The sequence below is a fragment of the Ochotona curzoniae genome, unplaced genomic scaffold, assembly GCF_017591425.1.
Source record: "Ochotona curzoniae isolate NIBS_2020 unplaced genomic scaffold, NIBS_Ocur_1.0 contig_66, whole genome shotgun sequence".
Taxonomy (NCBI): Eukaryota; Metazoa; Chordata; class Mammalia; order Lagomorpha; family Ochotonidae; genus Ochotona; species Ochotona curzoniae.
In genome coordinates, this window is record NW_024466512.1 from 5,830,311 (window position 1) to 5,850,000 (window position 19,690).

A 19,690-nucleotide genomic window follows, 5' to 3' on the forward strand; every position below is an offset into this window, starting at 1 on the left:
TGGGCCAGAGTATACAGAAAAAAAAATGATCACATTTCTACATAGGAAAGCAAGATCTATGTGTAGAAAAATGTTAAGACACCACGCATGTAAACACTGCCAAACCCAGCAACGCCAGAGGGCTTCACACCCATCTGAGCCCTAAGAGGTATGCTTGGGAAAACAGATATTGAACACGACTTCGCATAAGGATCCAAATGAAAACCTGAAAAAGCAATTCAGAAAGAGGAAAAGATGAAGCATGCTGAACAGACAATAAGCAGGGCAGTGACAGCCTGGCCAAGGATTCCTGGAGAATGGCCAAGCTAAAATGAGAGCAGCAGAAATGCACACGGCCCCTAGAGCAGTGGCTTGCAGCCGCAGCACTCGGCACTGGGCACTCGGCACTCAGCACCCGCTGCTCCGCCTCTGGTCCAGCTTGCTGCTGATGTGCTCACACAGCACACCAATCCAAGTTCTTGTGTTTGTCACTGGGCTTCACCCTGTCCCACTGTTTGGACGAGTGTTCTCCCTAACTCCGCCTTGCAAAAAGTAGACTTAAAAAAAAAAAAAATGGTAAAATGGGTGGGCTGAGGTGTACAGCAGCACAACAGCCGAGACGGGTGTACAGCACAACAGCAGATGGGTGGGTTGGGGTGTATAGCAGCACAACAGCAGATGGGTGGGTTGGGGTGTACAGCAGCAGCACAACAGCCCAGACGGGTGTACAGCACAACAGCACAACAGCAGATGGGTGGGCTGGGGTGTACAGCACAACAACAGCAGATAGGTGGGTTGGGGTGTTCAGCAGCACAACAGCAGAGCAGATGAAGAGTCCATGGAATCTGAGGAAATCAGAAGGAAATCAACCAACATGGGTTTCTTTGCTGCCCGATTTCCAAGGGATTCCTAGTGAGAAGACAAGTAATCTTACTTGACCCCAAGACCCTCCTTTTTTCACAGAAAAAAAATATCTTAGGCAACACTAGACTTTTGGGTTTTTGGTTTAAGATTTATTTTTCTGCAGTTGTAAGGTGAGGATTTAGCCACTAGGCCATCGCATCGGGCCCACACTGGACTTCTAATAAATAATGAAAACAAGCAGCAAAGGAGTTGAATGCCATGTCAAGCCTTGCCTTGGTCCCCAGACCAGGCTCACAGGATGACGTCCACCCTGACACGTAACTGGACACACACGCTGCCGCCGTCTCATTCACGCAGTGACAGCCCCGCCCCAGTTCTCCAAGAGCAGCTGACTGGTAGCAGTTGCTAGGTGTGAAGTCCTGACGGTGTGGCAGGAAGGCTTTCCGAGCCTGCCTCCTTTTGAAGTCCCCTGACAAACAGGAAGCCATGGAGGAGTGTTTGAAAACCTGGCACGGGGGCCAGCACCAAGGCAAACTGGTTAAACCTTCGCTTGCGGCACCAGCATCATACACGCTTGCCAGTTCGCGGCCCAGCTGGTCTACTTCTGTTCCAGCTGCCTGCTAACTGCCTGGGCACGTGGCAGAGGACACTCAGGCCTGCACCCACACCCGAGACAGCTCCAGGTTTCAGATCAGGCCAGCTCGCCCACTGCATCCATCTGGGGAGTGAGCCAGCAGGTGGAATCTATCTAGTTGTAAAGTTGTTTTATAAAAATAAAGAAACAGAAATACATCACATTATGTGGCAATTTTCTGCAAATTACAGGCAACAATGATGTCACTTCCTGTAACTGTGGTACAGAAACACCTGATTCAAGTGCAGGTTATGTTCGACAAACTCGTCCATTACATGTACTGTGGTGACTGCTACGTTCTGGGCTGAAAATCAGTGTTATTTCTTCCTTGCTGATAGCTACTATGTTTGAAAACAGAACTAGAGGAGATAGTTTAAAAATCTAAACAAGAAAACTAATGAGAAGCCAAGGCAACCACAGCTGGGTAGTCTGAGCAAAGACCCTCAGGCACCGATGAGGGAGAGCGGGCTTCCGGGGGGAGGGGCAGATTCACTCTACCATCCAGAGACGAGGAAAAAAAGGCCCCACAAAACTTCACACACAGCTCTCAACATCACTTTCATTTGGGCACCTCTGATACTATATTCTCTTCTGGTTATACAATGTTTACAAACCAAGCTGTGACAACCACACCCTCAGTCAGGCCCAGCTAGCACATGACTTAGCACCCCGGGGCGGGGCTCCCAGCTGGCCGCCCTGGCCCCTGATAGACAGCAGGGTGTGTGAGCAGCCATGTGAGGACATGCTTCGCAGCCCAGGCACCCGAGCTCAGCACTACCACTCTGGCACGAGGCAAGCTGGCAGCGAGGAGGCCCCCAAAGGCCGCCACAGCCTGCATCCGTCCAGCGCACAACTGCAGTGGCTCAGAGAGCTCACTGGCCCACTGGGGAGGCACAGAGCGAACAGCCCAACTCCAGCAGAGCTGGCCTCCAGGGCTAACGGCCCGCATTCGTCAGAGTGCACACAGAGTGGACTTAGAGGCAAGATGTCACCCTCAACGTGCCCTTGGCGGAGGCAGCTTTGCTTTACAGAGCCTTTCAAGTAGAAAATTACATTAATTACCAGCATTTAAAAACATCCAATATTTGAGGGTTCTGAATTCTGATTTATTAGCAAGGAAATAACACATTTAGAGTATTACAAAAAAGAACTCAAAGTACTTATAAACGCTAACTGGGCTTAAGGGGGTGGGGGGAGGCAGGGCAATTCTTCCAACTACTTCCTAGGGCCTCTGCATCGTGTTAGAGCTGAGACAGAAAAACCCACAAAACACATGTCCACAAAGACTACAAGGCATCCCTGAGGGGATGGGGAAAGCCTGCATGCGTGGAAAAGCAAAGCAGGCGGTGATTAGGTGGACCTGCAATGAAGAAAACACACTCCAAAACATGGGGTCAGACTTCCACTAAGTTTCCACTCAGTGAAGGAGCCTTCTCTGAATCAATGTGTCCCAAACACATCATGGAGAAAACAAACCTCAGTGCAGTCCCAGCTCCATCCCGAGACAGCCATCTACAAATAACAAACCGAAGAATAAAAAGTCTGACAACAGCAAACATCCTGGGAACCACCTGGAGCAGGCCAAGCCGAGTTCATGCTCGGCTCCAGCGAATTACACCGAAATCTCATTCCCACTGCCATTTCTTTTCTTTTTAACCTTAATCACCAGTGGCTGGGCAACTGAAATGGACATGAGAAGTATATAAATGTCAGAGAAATATGCAAACCTCATTAATGTTTCCAAAAATTCATTTAGAGATAGAAACAGGTCCAAATAGATGCCTGTCTAAATGTACTGCAATTACGTTACAATTATTTTTCCAAATACACAGAGATGCTCTGTCTTTTCTCAGCTCATTACTGACTCAAACAATTTGCCCTTCTGGGATCAATTGTTTGCTAATAAATAATTGTTTACAGTCACAAAATGATGTTAGGAGGTTTTCTTATTAGTTTTCCTTCTGCACCCTAATAAGATTGAAAACTAGCTGATTCCCAGGAGTCTAACCTTAACCTCGCTTTGTTCAACAGCCCAGGAAATGATGAACCATCTGCTTGAGAAAATCCCGGCCGGCCAGAGGAAGCACTGTTTAATTGTAGATTAACCTCCTCGGGAGGCGGTCTGAAGCAGCTTCAGAATTAGCAACTAACCAGTAAAAGAAACAAACGGCTCAGGAGCCTTTTCCTCAACCATTTCAGCTCCAGAAAAAAATGCAAAGGGATTTTTATTACCCATATTTACAAACATTTATTTTCCACAATAGAAACAAAACTCAGTCCAAACGGGTTCCCACAGGCGCGGTCGCTGGCCTCCCACTGCCCAGATCCCCCGGCCGCAGCAAGCCGTCAGACATCTCATGCACTAAAGGAGAGTGTTCCATTGAAAAAATGGTTAAAAGAAAAACCCCTCTTTTCCATTATCTTCAGGTTCTTAAAATATTAATGTTTCCCTGGTATCTTTGTTAATAGTAATAAATCCACCACTGGGGAGTACGAATTGTTTTATAATCATCATCAACATGGCACTTAAGTAAACGAAATCTTGTCAAGTACAGGGTGACCTACAAGTTCAAAAGAAAAAGAGAAGAGGGTAAGATCAAAATGGCTGACCAGGACAAGAGGTACAAAAGTGACAAATCAATGCAAACACAGTTCTTTATCCAACAAGTTTCACATGCTAAGACTTTTCTAAAGCTAAACCTGTCGAAACACATATAATATTGAAAACTTAATATTCCTCTCTTTCTCAGCTGAACTGATTTAGCAAGGTTATCACAGCCATTTGAACTCAGAAAAGCACAGGGATTCTGAGGGCATTCAGTGACGTCACAACTACTTACCCAGACTGTCCTGACTGTCCTGCAGGGCCTGGGGAAGGGGCGGGGGCAGGCTCCACTGGCACAAAGGCACTTGGGGAACGCTTTCTGGCTGGCTTAAGCTCAAGGCTGGTGGGGGTATTGTAAGGAAAACGCTTTGCCACTTGGTGTCCAGAAAAGGGTTCCTTCTCGCTCTCGCTCAACAATTACAACCAAGAACCAAAGACATCTACAAAAATGCCCACACTAAGGAGACCTGCTCTTCCAGGCAAAGTCATTCTACTCTGGGTTTTCAGTAAGACCTGAGGGTCACTCCCTCTGTGTAAATATTAAGGAAACAATCTTTATAGAGAGGAAAAAAATTTAGCAGTTCAAATTCTTAAATAGAATTTGCTAAAATATTCTTGAATTCTTCAACTTAATTTTGATGCAATGAGCTAGTAATAACTCCAGAGACTCAAATAATAGAGCCTATTCAAGAAGAATGAGAGTTTGACATTCTTCTCTACAAAACAACTACACACAATTTTATCCATCAGACGTCTATCAACCTGCGGATATTGAAAGCTTGGGAGAACAAGATAAAATCAACTCCAGCCCTACAGTCAGCTGTCATATCAAGCAGGCATCAACAATGCTATTCATGAATTTAGAAAAATTAATAAATACTGGGTTGAATGCAAGAAAAGGCTCAAACCCAGGTGAAGCACACTCACTTGGGCTTCGTCTCTGCATCTGTCACTTGGCGAATGAAGATACCATCTTCAGGATGCTCCGTGTCGTCCATTTCATACATATAGGATGACGCTATTGCAAGCGTGGTCCCGTCATTACTGAAGGCAAGTGACGCGATGCTGGTGGGGTACCGATGGAACTGGCACAGCCGCTTTTTGTTAAATGGGTCCCAGATATTTACAAATCCATCAGAACCACCTACAAGTAATTTCAAAATATTGAAAATAACTTTTAATACCAGATATCAAAAATACTCATTATCTTAATTTGGCTAAGGTCACAGGACGATTTCTGCCTCACTACCAGAAAAAGAAAAGCACAATCAAAAAAAAAAAACAACTGCTTGAGCAGAAAACATTCAATTAATTTAAGCAATCCTGTTAGCTTAATGATCACACACAGACCCAGGTGAGCGAGGTACTTACCTGTGGCAAATGTATTGTGAACACTGTGAAAGGAGATGGCGTTGACAGGGTAGATCTGCTCAATGTTGTTCTCTCTCAGCCTGTGGCACTTGAAGGCGTACTTCTTCTTCTGCACCTCAGGGCTGGGGTCCAGGTACTCAACGGCCACTCGGCCTTCAATGGAGCTTAGCACATAGCCCTGACACGGGACACCGGGACAGCATGAGCAGCCAGCTCTCAAAAACAAAGCAGTAATCCCCAAAGTCACCCCACATGGAAAAAAGGCAACTCTTACAGAAGAAAAAAGCACAACCAATGTCAACAAGGGCTTTAAACCACAGTAAGCCAGCTACAGCGTGCTACCGTACCTGTGCCCACAAACACCCAGCACCTCACTGCAGTCACACGTCTTCATTCTGAAAAAACCTCAACAAGAACTTTCATGTGTTTCACTGCCATCTGTTTGTTGTCCTGTCTCGACTTAAATGTGCTCCTTCAATTAAAATCTGCGCTCCCACCGGCCATGCATGCCTCCTTGGTTTTGAACTGCAGGAACTGTGCTGCCGGCGCTGGGGGCACCAACAACCCACCCAACTGCAACCCCAGTCCTCCTCCCAGCCGCCCCCGGCAGGTCAGCTTTGCAGACAGCGGACTCAGAAAGGCTCAGAAGAGCCTCACACTGTCCAACTGTTCTCATCTTTCCTTGAGATGACAACATACTGGAAAAAGTAACAGCTAATAAAACCAAATATGGGATCTGCTTTGCATCTTATTTTTAAAAGTCCTGCATGGAACCAAAGATTTATTTCCTAAACAATGCTTGCGAGGGGAAAAAAAAATGCAACGAAATCATATTTTAACTTCCAAAACAGGTGCAAGCAGCTTTCCAAACAAAACTGAGACATTAAGAATTGAAAGCAATGTTGTTAATGCAAGCATATTTTTAACATGTAGTTTAATTCCTAAAGTTTCAAATCACTTCAATTCTTATCTTCAATGAAAACTGATAATTTCCTGGAAAAAGAGCTATATTCATCATTTGCAGACACATCAATGTAATAATTAATAAACTGCTCAGGGTCACAGCCACTATAGAACCACCTTCCAGCCACGGACTCCGGAATGCCCACTGCGGCTGCCCACGCACACAGCTGCGGAGGACTGGCAGGGGTCCCTGATGAAGAGGCTGGTCTCATTTAGTGATGATGACAGAGGGAGACCCACCCTGCACATCAAAAGCTTGTCATCAGTCATCACAAAAGGGCACGGCTTCGCCACCCTCACCCGCAGTCCTTTTCAAAAGAATTAAAGTTCTAAGGTCACACCAGGTGAAGAATTTGATCAGCACTAGGGTCACAAAAAGCAGAGAGAACAGATTCCATAAACCTGAATTTCAAGCTTGAAGCTTTAATTCACTGGTTTTTAAGCTGAAATACTTTCAAAACTCTTTGATTATGGTATACCTTTCAAGCATCCCAAACTAGGAACAATCAACAATATCAAAAGATGTGCCTGGTGGGTGAGCTGCGAGACCTACCCTCTCTGGCATGAAGATCACCTCTAAAAGGGGCATTAACACACTAACTTGTAACACAAGGCTGTCAAAGATTAGAGGCCACCTAACAGCAAATGCTAAATCATTACCCCCCAAACACAAGACTTAAAGGAAACAGTTTAGTGATTATTACACTATCTTGTAACTTCACCGAGCAGCACAGTGGGGGAGGGCACAGTGGGGAAGGGGGAGGGGAGAGGGGCAGCACCTGCTTGTTGGGGAAGGCGCGGATGCAGCGCGTCTGGTACTTGAGGCTGGACTCCCTGCGCTGCTGCACGTAGCCCATGTTGCGCAGGTCCCACACCAGCACCCTGCGGCCCGCCGTGCCCACGATCAGCCGGTCTCCAGACACAGAGAGCGTGTAGACCTTGCAAGAGAAACCGAAACTTGCTAAACATCCACTTGCCTGAAAACGGGATTTTTCCCTCAAAATAAATCCACTACTCACAAAACCGTAAGTTAGAACGACAGATGCCCAAACACAGGTACCAGCTGCAGCCACCAGTTATCCAAACCACGTCACTGACGCGAAGCAGCAAACCCTAGATATTCATAATGTTTCAACTTATCATAAAACTGGTCATGTGAATGTATTTTCGAAGGCCTAATCCTCATTACTAAAATGAAATTCTTCCAGCCATACTTCAGATTAGGACAAAACCAAATTCAACACCACTATTCAAAAACGGTAAAATAGAGGCACAAAATTATTCAATGTACCTTTCAATAATAAAGCAATAACTTGATTTTCTATAACCATTTTTCAGAAGGAGGTATCATTTTACTGCTTTTTAAAAATCTTCATTTTTTTTTCCCCCAGCTGCAGCACTGACTAAACAGGCCTGACCAGTAAGAGGAAAACAGCTGTCCGCCGAGCCGCAGGACAAGGACGACGCTCGGGCACAAGGCAAAGCTGTCACACTAAACATGCAAGACACAAGTTCTCCTCCAAGGAAAATTTCAAAAAGCATTTTATCCGTTGTTAACTGCTTACCCCTCCCCTATAACACCTTTAAACACTAAATCTGCGCAAACATTCCTTTACAGTTCACAAGAGAACTTCTTACTAGCATATAGTTAGTGACCTATTTGCAAATATAATGCTACTGGAGGCCTAGCAGAGGAAGCAAATTCCAGAAAATAAAAAATCTTACTGATCATGTTTAATAATTTTTAAGTCTAGAGTTCAGATCCTTAAATGTGATTATTATTCTTAATTTTCATCTCATCTGACATAATTATTTCCAAACCTCAAGAATTGCTATAAAAAATTTAGAGGCCCCAAGCCATCGCTTTTTAACACTGAGCTATGAAACCACATGGTTAATAATCATGAGAATGCTAACTGCAGACCAGCAGCCCAACAATCAAATCAGGCAGATAATGCAATGCGGCAGTACACCGCGTCACCGCCTCAAACTCAACAACAACGCAGCCGAAGGCAAACAAACAGCAGACATAAGCAGATTTAAATTAAAAATACAACACAAAATCATGGCTTAGTCAGAAAAGAAAGTGTTTACAAAGTGAAAATTAATGTAAAATATATAAAGTATCAACCTTTAAAAATACAGAACCCCAAAGCCCATCAATTTATAATGGTACAATTGTTCCCGGGGCTTTTCCCGCAGCCCGGACTGCACAGGTGACGCGGCTCGGAGGACTCTCCCACCCGGGGCCGTAAATCAAGCGAACCCACTGTCAGGCCAGTGACTGCGTCTATACATTTATCAAAAAAAGTATTAAAAAAAGTGACATAATGAACCTTGCTGAACCAATAAGCAGCTTGATTCAGTGTGGCTGTCCATTATATGATACTCTGTCAGCCATTTATCACAGTTCTTAACATGTTACATACAATCATAAATCAAAACTAGAAACAATGCAATTATTTTATTCTGAACAAAGGTCTTGCCAGTAGAAGATTCAACTGTGATGTGACAAAAATAATGGCTCTTTGGATGCACTCCTGTATATAATGACGGCTAGCAGGAATTGAATAGTATATTTACACCAAGGAAATAGACTCAAGTGAAAGATACCTTTAAACTGCTAAAGCAATCAATCATGAAAATTAACTACCGCCTGGTAAAGGTCTGATGAGAACACAGCAAGAATGCTCAATTACATTTTCATCTTACAGATCAAAAGGTTAAAATAATATACAAAGTTAGGGTTTTTTAAAAGCTTCATTCCCTAAGCCTTCAAACTACATCTGTTAATATTTTTTAAAAGCAACACACACACAGTAAAAGCCAGGTAACACACAACACAACCTTCCCATTAGAACTAGAACCCACTTGCTTTCCAGTCAATTCAAAGGAAACCTCAGGTCACGAATGGCAATGGGTGATGCTCTGTCCCATTTCACACCCAAGTGAAAACCAAAAGCGCTTGCTCAATGACTTCTCTAAAAAGCCAGTGTGCAGCCCTTAGTGCCCGGATGGAAAGCAGCAACAACCTAGGGGAGCAACTTCAGGTAAGCTATCACCCTGCAGGACCGTAACAAACACTCCCCAAAACTTATTCAACTCCAAACGCAGCTAACTTTATAAATTCTCCACCTCGAAATCTGAACATTCATGAAATACACATTAAGGCAAAACAGCCCAAACACCCCCGTCCAGCACAAGACCCACCTTCTCAGGCTGAGAAAAGGTCCCAGCATTGCACGGCGTTCTCGGATCCCACAGTTTAACCGTCTGATCCCAACTTCCGGTAACCATCACATTCACTTCCGGACAGTACTCAACACATCTGATGGGCGCGTCGTGGGTTCCCACAAGATTTTCTATAAAGAACGGGGGTAGGTGACATCAACAGCTAGTTTTACTACCTGAATTTTACCCAGGCAACTAACCAAGATTCCTCAAATGAATAATTAAAAGAAACGGTCAATCGCCATGAATCCGCTTTAACTTCACGGGAAAGAAGGAAGCCAAGGGCCCAGCCCTCTGTGCCCCCACGGCTCGGCTCACTGGCACCCTCAACCCACGGCGGCACCACCTGCTCACGGAACCCGTACAGATCGCTGTGCCTCTGCCGTGTCCAGGGCAGCGGCTGGTGTATAGGAAATGCTTACCACCTGCTAACGAACAAACGCTCACTTGGAGCCCCGTCCCCACGCCACGTACCCGGCCACCGCAACAGTAGGCCAATGCTGCAAAGACACTTCTTCGCATCTTTACAACACTGTGAAAGCTCAGAGCTCCAGCGGCGCCATTGGTTAGCACGGGACTTTATACAACACGGCACAAACTGGAGGTGAAGGCTTTCACACACAGGGTTTTCACAGCGAGTCAAATTTCCAACACTAAGTTACTTTCAATCTCAACCTTTAAGCCATACCCCTGATGACTTCAGTACCTACGAAGCACCTACCACGTGCCAGAATTGATGTCACCTGCTGAACATACAAGAATGAACAACAGGTGACCTTGACTCAAACAGGAACATTATCTTATAAAAAAAATAGTACAGATGTACTTCACATTTCTTCATTTTTTATAGTATTTCATCAAGTTTAGCAATAATCCTCAGAGAACAGCCAATCTCTTAGTTAACAGTCCATAACTATAACGTGACTGAAAATCTTTTAACTGCTTTTCAGAGTTTTTCCCTAAGTTTTCAAGAAAACAGGTCTTAACCACCAAATCAACTTACCAGATATACTATTGACAGATAAAATCAAATGCCTAACAAGGTGACTTTCATACCAAAATCTCTCATGATGGGTACTTGTTTTGGACAAATACCCATCTGGGCCAGGCATGGTAGCCTAGTGGCTAAAGTTCTCTCCTTGCATGCACCAGGATCCCATACAGGGGCTGGTTTATGTTCCAGCTGCCCCGTTTCCCATGCAGCTCCCTGCTTAGGGCCTGGGAAAGCAGCGGCCCATAGCTCTGGGACCCTGCAGCCACGTGGGAGACCCAGAGGAGAAGCCTCGCTCCTGGCCTCCGATTGGTTCAGCCCGGCTGTACGAGTTAACCAGCAGATGGAAGATCTCTCTGTTCTCTCTAAATCTGACTTTCTAAGAAAAATAACTCTTTTTAAAAAAGTGCCCACCTTCCAATCTCTCGTTACTGCCAACTCATCCCTCTAGTTCTACCTCCGTGCCCTCCGGCTCCTTCAAGGGCACCTGTGTCCAATAAACTAAGCAAATTAAGCTCTCCACTAGCCAATTCCCTGCCCTTGGTTTCCATTCGGACAAGTCTGCCCCAATGTCACCTTAAAAATCTAGGTAACTTGTCTCAAGTTCACTATGTGAAAGAAAATGTTTCATCTCATTTTTCACTCAATAAACACAAATAAAATACACTGTCCTAAGTAACTACGTAAATAGGTTAGCAAACATGTCTTAATGTCTTATAACAAAAACCTATCTATCTTCAGTTTAAGCAGAATCAGCTCCTAAAAAAGGCAGTTCTGAAACCTCACCACCATCCTGGAAATCAGAACCAAGGACACCTGCCACCCAGGAACACCGGGATTGGCGTCATGCTGAGTTCACTGCAAAAACAAGCACTTCTATGAGAACCGCGTGGTTGCACCTGACAACATCCCTGTGGCAGGCCACTCCACCTGCACCTACAACTCGGGCACTCACTCCTCCCAACACAGACTCGGCTCCTACACAAAGCAGCGCCGCGCGGCCACAGTACCTTGATCAGTGTTCAAATCATGCATCTTCAGCTGGTGATCTAACCCCCCGCTCCAGGCATGGGTCGGGTCCTACAAAAACAAAGTTCCAAACCATTTAAAACTGACGACCACCACCGGGGCGCTCATTTCCCACACCGCCCGCCCCAAGTCTTCAATGTGAGCAAACAAGCTAAAAACTGTGCTCAAACCCTAAAACCAAGAAACTATGCGTTGCTTGATCCTATTAATCACTCTTCCTGGGAGCGTTCTGAACTTGAGCTCAGTCCCACCCTGCCCTCCGCAGGCTGCACCTGCCAGGGTCACCTACGTAGAAGGCGCAGTCCAGCACGGCGCCCGTGTGCTGGTACTTGAGCCGCATGGAGTTGGCGGGCACGTCGTAGAGGCGCACCGACGTGTCCCAGGACGAGACCAGCAGGAACTGGGAGGTGTTGGGACTGAACTTGACCGAGGAGATGCCATCCTCGGGCGGCTGGTTGAGCTTGAACTCGTTGGACCCGGTCATCTGCGGAACACGCGGCGGTCAGGCCCAGCCCCGCCCCCGCCCGGCCGCCCCCGCCCGGCCGCCCAGCCAGGTGGATTCCTGGGGGTACACTCGCATTCCTGGGGCGCCGGGAGCCCGCGCCGCACCCCACCCCGCACGAGGGCCCGCTGCGCCCTGCCCTCTCACACCCCAACCGCAGGCCTCGCCGAGCCCGCCGCCAGGGCCCCCAGCCCGGCGTCCTTCTCCCTGCCCCCGAGCCCGAGCGCGGTGGCTCCGCAAGCAGGATGCGCCCGAGCGGCGCTCTCCGCCCGCTGCGGGCCTCCGGGAGCGCCCGAGAGCCCGCTTCTCCCGCCGCCTACCGCGGATTCCTTCCCGCACCGACGCCGCCGCCGCCGCCGCCTACTCGCTGCCCTCGGCGCGCTCGCGGGCCGAGCGAAGGGGGCGGGAAGAAGCCTCGGAGCCGACCGCCTATTGGCTGATTTCAAACGCCAACGTCTCGGGCCAGGCAGACGATTGGTCCGCTCCGCCGCGGGCGTCGGTCGACGCAGTCATCCTGTTCCGGCTCAAAGGGAAACCGCGGCTTTTCCGATCACGTGGCCTCGCTGTACCGGCTTCCCGCTCGGAGGGTTCCGGGCGCCTGTACTTTTAGGGAAAACTACAATACCCACTGAGCATCGCGCCAAGACTTTGTGGACGCCCGCGTACGCCCATCTGCAGCATTCTGGGAGTTGTAATCACTCCCAGCGGACCCTCTGCTTAAGCCCTGAAGCGCAGGCGGGAGAGACCCTGACTTCAGGTTCGCTGCCTCCTTTCTCTAGACGTAGGAATCCCACTATGGTAGACACTCCTGTGGAATTAAATTACTCGCCCATATGCTAGACGCATCCACACCCGTAAACTAACCAAGTCTACGGCGGGGACTCGGGTGCTGTAGTCAGCGACACTCCTTGGCCCTGATTCTTGGGATCCTGGACGTGCCCCCTAGGATCCGGGTCTCAGATTTTCCACTAACTTCTGCTGGTCTCCTCAGAATCCACGTGAATTCGGCCCCGTCCCCACGCACCTGCTGAGCCTCCGCCAGGCCTGAGGAAAGCTCTGGTCAGACCGCCCTGCCCTCCGGGCGCCCCGGGCCGCAGGACTGCGGGACCGGGAAACACGGGCTTCTCGCGGGGTCCTGGGCTCTGCCACGCCCTGCCCACCCGCGCCCCTAACCCTCCCTGCCCTGAGCTGCGGGTTCTCCCTGCTCCGCTTCCAGACGCCTTCAGAAATGAGAGGTTCTAAGGGCGCCTAGGAAACAAGAAGCGATTCTGTCTCCAGGAGAGGAAACAGTGACGGAGGAGAACCAGCTCCGAGTTGGCCTTGAACCTCCTCGATTGGCATTTTTTCAGCTCAGCCCAGCCATAATCTATTTTTCTGCTGCCTTTTGTAAAGATAAGTTCCAGCTTTGCCATGTGAGTTTGTGTGAAGTGGGAGGGCAAAGTGTCTGTAAGCGCAGTGCAGAGCCTGCTGAGCGGGGCGCGGCCACGCACCCGGAGCCCGCGCTGCTCCCGCGGCGCCACCACCTTCCGCCTGCTGTTCTTGCCCTCTGCCTTCCTCCCCAGCCCGCACACTTGGTTCTCCATCTCTTTCAAAAAAAAACTTAACGGCCAAGTTCAAAATTCAAAAGCGCACCGCCTTATAGCCTTAATTCCATCCTAACTTTAGCTCCATAATTTTATCTCCTGACTTATTTGGTTCCCTCTCTCCGTTGTTTATTTAATCCTATTAGTGTTTCAAGATTCGGAGCATGAATTACCCACTAATAAAATCTAAGTGTATTTTATTAGCCAGTGTGTGTATGAATCAGGTCCCTCTGGGCACGCAGCAAAGCCCGACTCCATTTGAGTTTGAAGAAACGTCAATCTTTGAAATCCAGTTTAGAGCCCGAAAGCAGGCTGATGATCTTTGCTGATTATTCAAATGAATTGATAGTCTTGAGATAGGAAATCTGGCAACATTGTGGTCTTGGTCAACATTTGAAACCCAAGTGCAGAGTCTGTGCGCGCGCATACACGCACAATATCTAGTTATCTGTAAGAGAAGAATTCCTGTAACTAACTGACACTGCTGGTTTCTGGATTAGTAAATAATAATATTAATAATATACACAAATGTTGATACCTGGAAGAGCCATGTCCTAAACTAAGGGCAAATTCACTCAGGCATTTAAGTACCTCAGTGGCCAAAAGAAACCATGTCCTATTTAAAAAAAAGAGAGAGAGAGAGAGAATCGCCCAACACTGTTAAAACCATCATCTCTTGCAAAAACAAAACAAAACAAAACAAAATCTGCCATGTATTGAACGCCAGACAAGTGACACGGATGGAATGTCCCTGTGCCCGCAATTGCTCGGAAGCAATTTGATCGTGTCTGCAGGAAATATTCAAATAGCAAAGTTAGAGGGAAAATCATGGAAAGGGGGTCATGTGGAGAGAGAACTGAAATCAAATGTGTGTCCACACTCAGAGGAACCGGGCCCAGCGCCCCTGCGCTGCTGCCTCCCGCCGCCCAGCCCTTCGCTTCCTTTCTCACAGGGCTCTGCTCTCGGTAAATATTTTTTGGCGTGAACTCAGTTGAAATGAAATAAACACAACTGAACCCACCTAGTGTTCCTGGGTACCATCCCTCTGACGTCACTTTGAAATTGACTGTGATCTTTATGAAATGTAACGTAAGAAAGAGGGGGAAAAACTCAATTTTTTTTTTAGTCAGGCACTTCACAAGTGACACTGAAGATGACTTAAACGTTTACAGATATTTGGTTAGATTTTTTTTTTCAGATAATGCAACAATTTCGATGTCTCTTCCTTCATAAAGAAATCACCACAAGCGATTGTTTCTGGAGGAGGGGAGCCTGCCCGAGCCCTGCGGGGCCTCCTGGCTCCTGGCGCCGCCTGGGATCAGGGCTAGGACCACGAAGTGTTGACCCTGCGACCTGCACCGACGTTTCACACGGAACAGGTGGCTGCCATCTGAGCTGAAGGACTGTTGGGCAATTTGCATGGCTCCGTGGGAGCTATTCTCTGCACGCAGCGCCCTGCCAGCCCCGACGCTGCACCACGGCAGGTGTCCGAGCGCCGAAGTCCGTGGGCCACCCCGCCGCGCGCCACGACGCCTTTCAGATCCAGCGGCCCAATGCTGATCCGCGATCCAGCCATTTAGCCACTCACAATGCAAACAATTAACGAAAACAAACGAGTATGGTTCAGAAGAGCTTGTGCCTCCTGCTCTCTCTCGGCATGGCATTGGGACTGGGAACCCTCTTGGGCCGAAAAGAGTGCAGTTGCCGCACAGGGCAGGACGCGTGACTGTAGCACCGGCTGCCAGCCGATCTCGCCAGAGTCGCAGCGAGCCGACGCGAGGGGATCCTTGACTAGATGGCAGCCAGCGCCCTCCTTGGTCCTGCGCCCTCGGAGAGGAGATGCACCCCGCAGCCAGGGCCACGTCCCGCGACGCCCGTCTCGGCCAAGCCCAAGACGATCCCGGCGCTGGGAAGATGCCGCACGGGGACTCCCCTTCCCTTCCGCTGGTTCGGGGAGACAGTCGCGGCGGAGGCGAGGCCTGCCTACCCGTCTTTGTGTGTCTGGGAGCGGGCTCCTGGCGGGGGCTGGGGAAATGGCTGGACTCCAGCCGGGCACGGACCAGCCCGTGCCCCGGGTTAGGGGCGCCTATAACGGGGAGAAAAGAAATGAAGCTCCAGCCACTCGTAGCCTGGGCGGCGCCAAGGTCGCGACCTTCAACTCTTGGTCCCGGCCCCACCCTGCACGTGCTTCCAACCAGAAGCCTGCCAGGCTTTCCAAGGAAAAAAAGAGAGAGAGAGAAACCCGCACGCGCCTTAGCATACTGGGCAATCAGCCCCTCCAAAATTAACAACGATGTTTAAAATGTTTTATTTTTTTCTCATTAAAAATATTTACAGATCTGGACTCTTCTCCCCCCCCCCTTTCCCTTTCGCCTCTACCCATCCTCAGGATGAGGGAAACGCAAAAAGGCGATTAGCAAATTCGTCCAAACCCCCCCAACCCCCCGGGCCTGGCTTGGCCGAGCGCGTGTGCAGGTGCATACAGTCGGGTGTAGAGGTGGGAGGGGAGGAGTGGAGGGCACCAGGAGTTGCTGGTGTCTCGCTCTAGCCGAAACTCCCTTTGCCGTCAACCCCATCCCAGAGCATCCCCTCCGGAACGGTTTTCAGTGCGCGTTTGGTTTGGTTTGTTAGAAAGCAGGTGATCTTGCTTGAGGAATGCCGATAAATACCCGAAACTAAACAAAGAGCAGGGCAGAGGCCATAAATAGGAGATAACGAATACACATGGTGTATTTCTTAACATTTCTGGCAACACGCCGCGGAGCTGTTGCGCGCGCGGGCGGGCGGGTGAGCGGTCAGTAGTCGAGCTTGTTGTAGAGACTGTAGAGCGGCAAGGCCGACAGGCTGCTGCCGGGGTAGTAGAGCGGCGCGGGGAAGGCGAGCGAGCGCGGCACCGGCACGCGCAGCAGCGAGCTGTCCCGGAACACGAGCGGCATGCCCACCAGAGTCTGCGCCGACGCGTGCGCCATGTTGGCCGCCTCCAGCTCGGCTGAGAGCTGCCGCTTCCACTTGTTGCGGCGGTTCTGGAACCAAGTCTTGACCTGCGTCTCGGTGAGCTGCAGGCTGGAGGCGAGGCAGGCGCGCTCCGAGCTGCTCAGGTAGCGCTTCATGTCGAAGGTGGACTCGAGCTGGTACACCTGGCTGCGCGAGAAGACCGTGCGCGTCTTCTTCTTGGCCGCGCCGGCCTGCCGCTCCGCACCGCCGTCCCGCGGCCGCTCGGGCCCTGGGGAGGGCGAGCCCGAGGGTAAGAACCTCTCTTTGTCTTCCTTCAAGTCCGGGTGCGAAGGAGAGAGGAAAGGCGTGCGCTCCGAGCCCGCCGGCCCTGCGCCGCCACTGCCCTTGGTGGTTCCTGAGGAGCGAGAACAGAAAGCAAGGCACGGAGTTGGGAAGGCTTGGAGAAGCCCAGCTGGATGCCAGAAGGCCGGCAGACGCCTGTAGCCTTGGGCTCCCGGCTTACAAACACCCCCTGCTCTCCTCCCTCTCGCTGACACCCAAGCCCAACTTCAGGCCTTTAAAGAAGCAACAGGAGAGCCGGCGGCTGCGGTCTGGGGGTCCCCGCGCTCCCAGCTTGATGGCCGCAAGGGGAGGAGGGCAGGAGGAGGACTGCGAACAGCGAATCTAAAGGCAAAGGCGCCCTGTGAGTACTGAGCTGCCAGGCGGCCCCAGCTTGACAGGGCGGCCTCATTTCACAGGCCGTTTGTTTGGAAATCGGGCGAAGGACAGGACTGTCTCTGAAACAAACCCGTGGCCAGCGCCGCCGTAAAAAAGCTAATCATTTGAGGAAAGAGAGAGAGAGAGAGAGAGAGAGAGAGAGAGAGAGAGAGAGAGAGAATGAGAATGGATATGAATGTAGAACGTGAGCAGAGCTGGTGTGTTTGCAAAGAAAGTGTTGGCTGTGCACAGGGATCCCCGTGCCCGGGGCCGCTGAGGTCCAGTCTCCTGCCAACCCAACCTTGCCCGACACCGAGTGCCATGGGGCCTGTGCTCTCAACTTCCTCCCCGCCGCCTGCAGGCCAGCTGACCCCGTGGCGCGCGGGCTCCCCTAGCTTGGCCCAAGCACCCCCAGCTGTTGCGGCTCTGACCCGCAGAGGTCGGACGCGGGAGTCGTGGCCGAACTCGCCGCCTGCCGCTCCTCGCCCTCTTTTCCCGGCCCGCGGGTGACGCGCGGTCCTTACCCAGGCAAGGAAAAGGGATGGAGGGGTGGTGCTTGGACCCCGGCTCCTTGGGACCGTGTGGGTCTGGGCAGAAGCAGGCCGGCGCCTTCCAGCCGTCGTCCGGCTCCTCCTCCTCCGAGGACACTGACAGGCTGCGCTTCCTGGCCGGCCAGCCAGCGGGCTCCCGCGGCGCCTCCGAAGGGCCCCCGCCCAGGATGGACTGGATGGTGAAGCTGGAGACGCCGCCGGCCACCGGACACCCTTTGCCCGCATCTTCTTTGCTGCCCATCCTGGGTTCATAAGAAATCGGAGGAAACCAAGAACTCCCTTTAGAGACGTTGCGGGTGGAAAGTGGTGCAGGCAGGCAGTGGGGAGGGGCGGGGAGGGAAGCCAGGGGGAGGGGGCGCCGAGGCCGGCGAGGCGTCCCTTCCGCGCGGGGGGACACGCGGGCACCGGACGTTTGGCGGGGGTCCCTGCCCGCCCGGCTCTGGGTGCACCCGCCCAGCCCGGGTGCGAATGCCCCTTCCTCGGCAGCGGGCGCCGCGGGTCTCGGGCAACGCGGAGGCGGCGCGGCCTCATTTGCATAGGGGTTACCGGAGCGCGGCCAATCGCAGCGCCGCCGAGCGGCCCCGGAAAATTTTAAAAAGGCCGGGCTGGGTGAGCGGCGCCCGTGCGCCCCCAGAGCGCGCAGAACGCCCGGCGAGCACCTGCCGTCCAACCTGGCGGCCCAGCCCCGGTCCCTGGCCGCAGCAGCGGCTCGAATCGCAGCCCTGTGCAGGGGCGAGCGCAGAGTCGGGGGGAGTCGGGAGCAGGAGGGGGTCCTCGCGCCTCGAGGGTCGGCGACGGGCTCCCCGCCCCTGCCCAGCCCTCCACCCTTCCAGCCCCGGGGGGGCGGTCGGCGAAGGGTTGGGTGAATGAAGGGCACGTGTGCCCAGACTAACTCTCTCGAAGCACGGCCGGTAGCGACCTGGCGCTCATGATGTCTGCCCACCCCGTGTGCATACCCTACTCTGCCACTGGCCCATCAGGAGGACACGGTCTTTCTGGCTGTGGCAGTGAAGCAGAAACCCCAGATCCGGAGTGTTGAGGTGCTGCCTCCAGTTTCAGCGTGGCCTTTAAGACACAGTGTGAGCTTGGACCAGTCCTCTGCCTTCGGGCAAGGCGAAGCCTGCTGGTTAGCACTCCTCTTTCTCCTGGGCTGAGCAGCGCTGCGGCGGGACGGACAGGTTCCCTAAGCCTTTGAACGCCCGGAGGGAGGCGTTGATGGGGTACATGGCTTTAGAACCAGGCAGAGTGATTCAAATCCACTGGATGACCCGGTGCCCAAAACAGACTGTATCGGCCTCCGATTCCCGGGTCCTGAAACTGGAAGGGTGGGAGTGGCTATGCCTACGTCGCAGGTGGGAGGGTCAAGTGCCCAGGCTGGAGCCAGGTTCACGCGGGAGCTTTACAAACCGAGGTTTCCTCCCTGGTCCCCGCGTCCCTGTCAGAGCCCTGACTGGCCACTTTCACTCCTTGCCCAGCTGTTTCCTGATTTAGAATCATCACTGCGGGGCCACAGGGGTCTGGACCCCGAGGTGAAGCGAGGCCCAAGACAGCGGATTTGCAGCCTCAGGATCCCCCAACCCTGCCCTTGCGGTGGGCCCTGTCCCTGTGAAGTTCCCAAAGGCAGCCCGGGGGACCCCGGAGTCAGTGCCAGGAACACTGAGGCGCTGCCGCACCGTGCGGCGCAGTTCCTGCCGCGCCCGGGTTATTGAGTAAAGCGCTTATAATATCATTAACCG

At 51.2% G+C, this 19,690-nt stretch overlaps 2 protein-coding genes across 3 annotated transcripts; both read right to left on the bottom strand.

The window, feature by feature from the left end:
• Window positions 1–1,569: 1,569 nt before the first annotated feature.
• Window positions 1,570–12,569, bottom strand: BUB3 (BUB3 mitotic checkpoint protein). 2 transcript variants are annotated; one of them, XM_040991973.1, is made up of 8 exons: window positions 12,490–12,569; window positions 11,957–12,151; window positions 11,649–11,718; window positions 9,627–9,778; window positions 7,196–7,354; window positions 5,454–5,631; window positions 5,010–5,226; window positions 1,570–2,837 (listed from the first exon to the last, which is right to left on the bottom strand). In XM_040991973.1, the coding sequence occupies exons 2-8, from the start codon at window positions 12,149–12,151 to the stop codon at window positions 2,828–2,830; spliced, it is 981 nt and encodes a 326-aa protein (XP_040847907.1). In that variant the 5' UTR covers window positions 12,490–12,569; the 3' UTR covers window positions 1,570–2,827. The 2 variants fall into 2 exon arrangements, with proteins under 2 accessions (XP_040847907.1, XP_040847906.1); XM_040991972.1 differs by lacking the exon at window positions 1,570–2,837 and adding an exon at window positions 2,874–4,038.
• A 3,726-nt stretch (window positions 12,570–16,295) lies between these two features.
• HMX2 (H6 family homeobox 2) lies at window positions 16,296–18,430 on the bottom strand. The gene is made up of 2 exons (XM_040991743.1): window positions 17,928–18,430; window positions 16,296–17,101 (listed from the first exon to the last, which is right to left on the bottom strand). Exons 1-2 carry the CDS (start codon window positions 18,193–18,195, stop codon window positions 16,548–16,550), a joined length of 822 nt encoding a protein of 273 aa, XP_040847677.1. The 5' UTR covers window positions 18,196–18,430; the 3' UTR covers window positions 16,296–16,547.
• Between the last annotated feature and the right edge of the window lie 1,260 nt (window positions 18,431–19,690).

Excerpts from the sequence above, each read along its gene's own strand:
- BUB3 (XM_040991972.1), bottom strand. The coding sequence starts at position 12,151 with ATGACCGGGTCCAACGAGTTCAAGCTCAACCAGCCGCCCGAGGATGGC. Across the intron at positions 9,779-11,648 it reads TGATTTGAACACTGATCAAG|AAAATCTTGTGGGAACCCAC; the intron begins GTACTGTGGCCG and ends CGTTCTTTATAG. Across the intron at positions 5,632-7,195 it reads GCGCCTTCCCCAACAAGCAG|GGCTATGTGCTAAGCTCCAT; the intron begins GTGCTGCCCCTC and ends GTCCCGTGTCAG.
- HMX2 (XM_040991743.1), bottom strand. The coding sequence starts at position 18,195 with ATGGGCAGCAAAGAAGATGCGGGCAAAGGGTGTCCGGTGGCCGGCGGC. Across the intron at positions 17,102-17,927 it reads CATCCCTTTTCCTTGCCTGG|GAACCACCAAGGGCAGTGGC; the intron begins GTAAGGACCGCG and ends CTCGCTCCTCAG.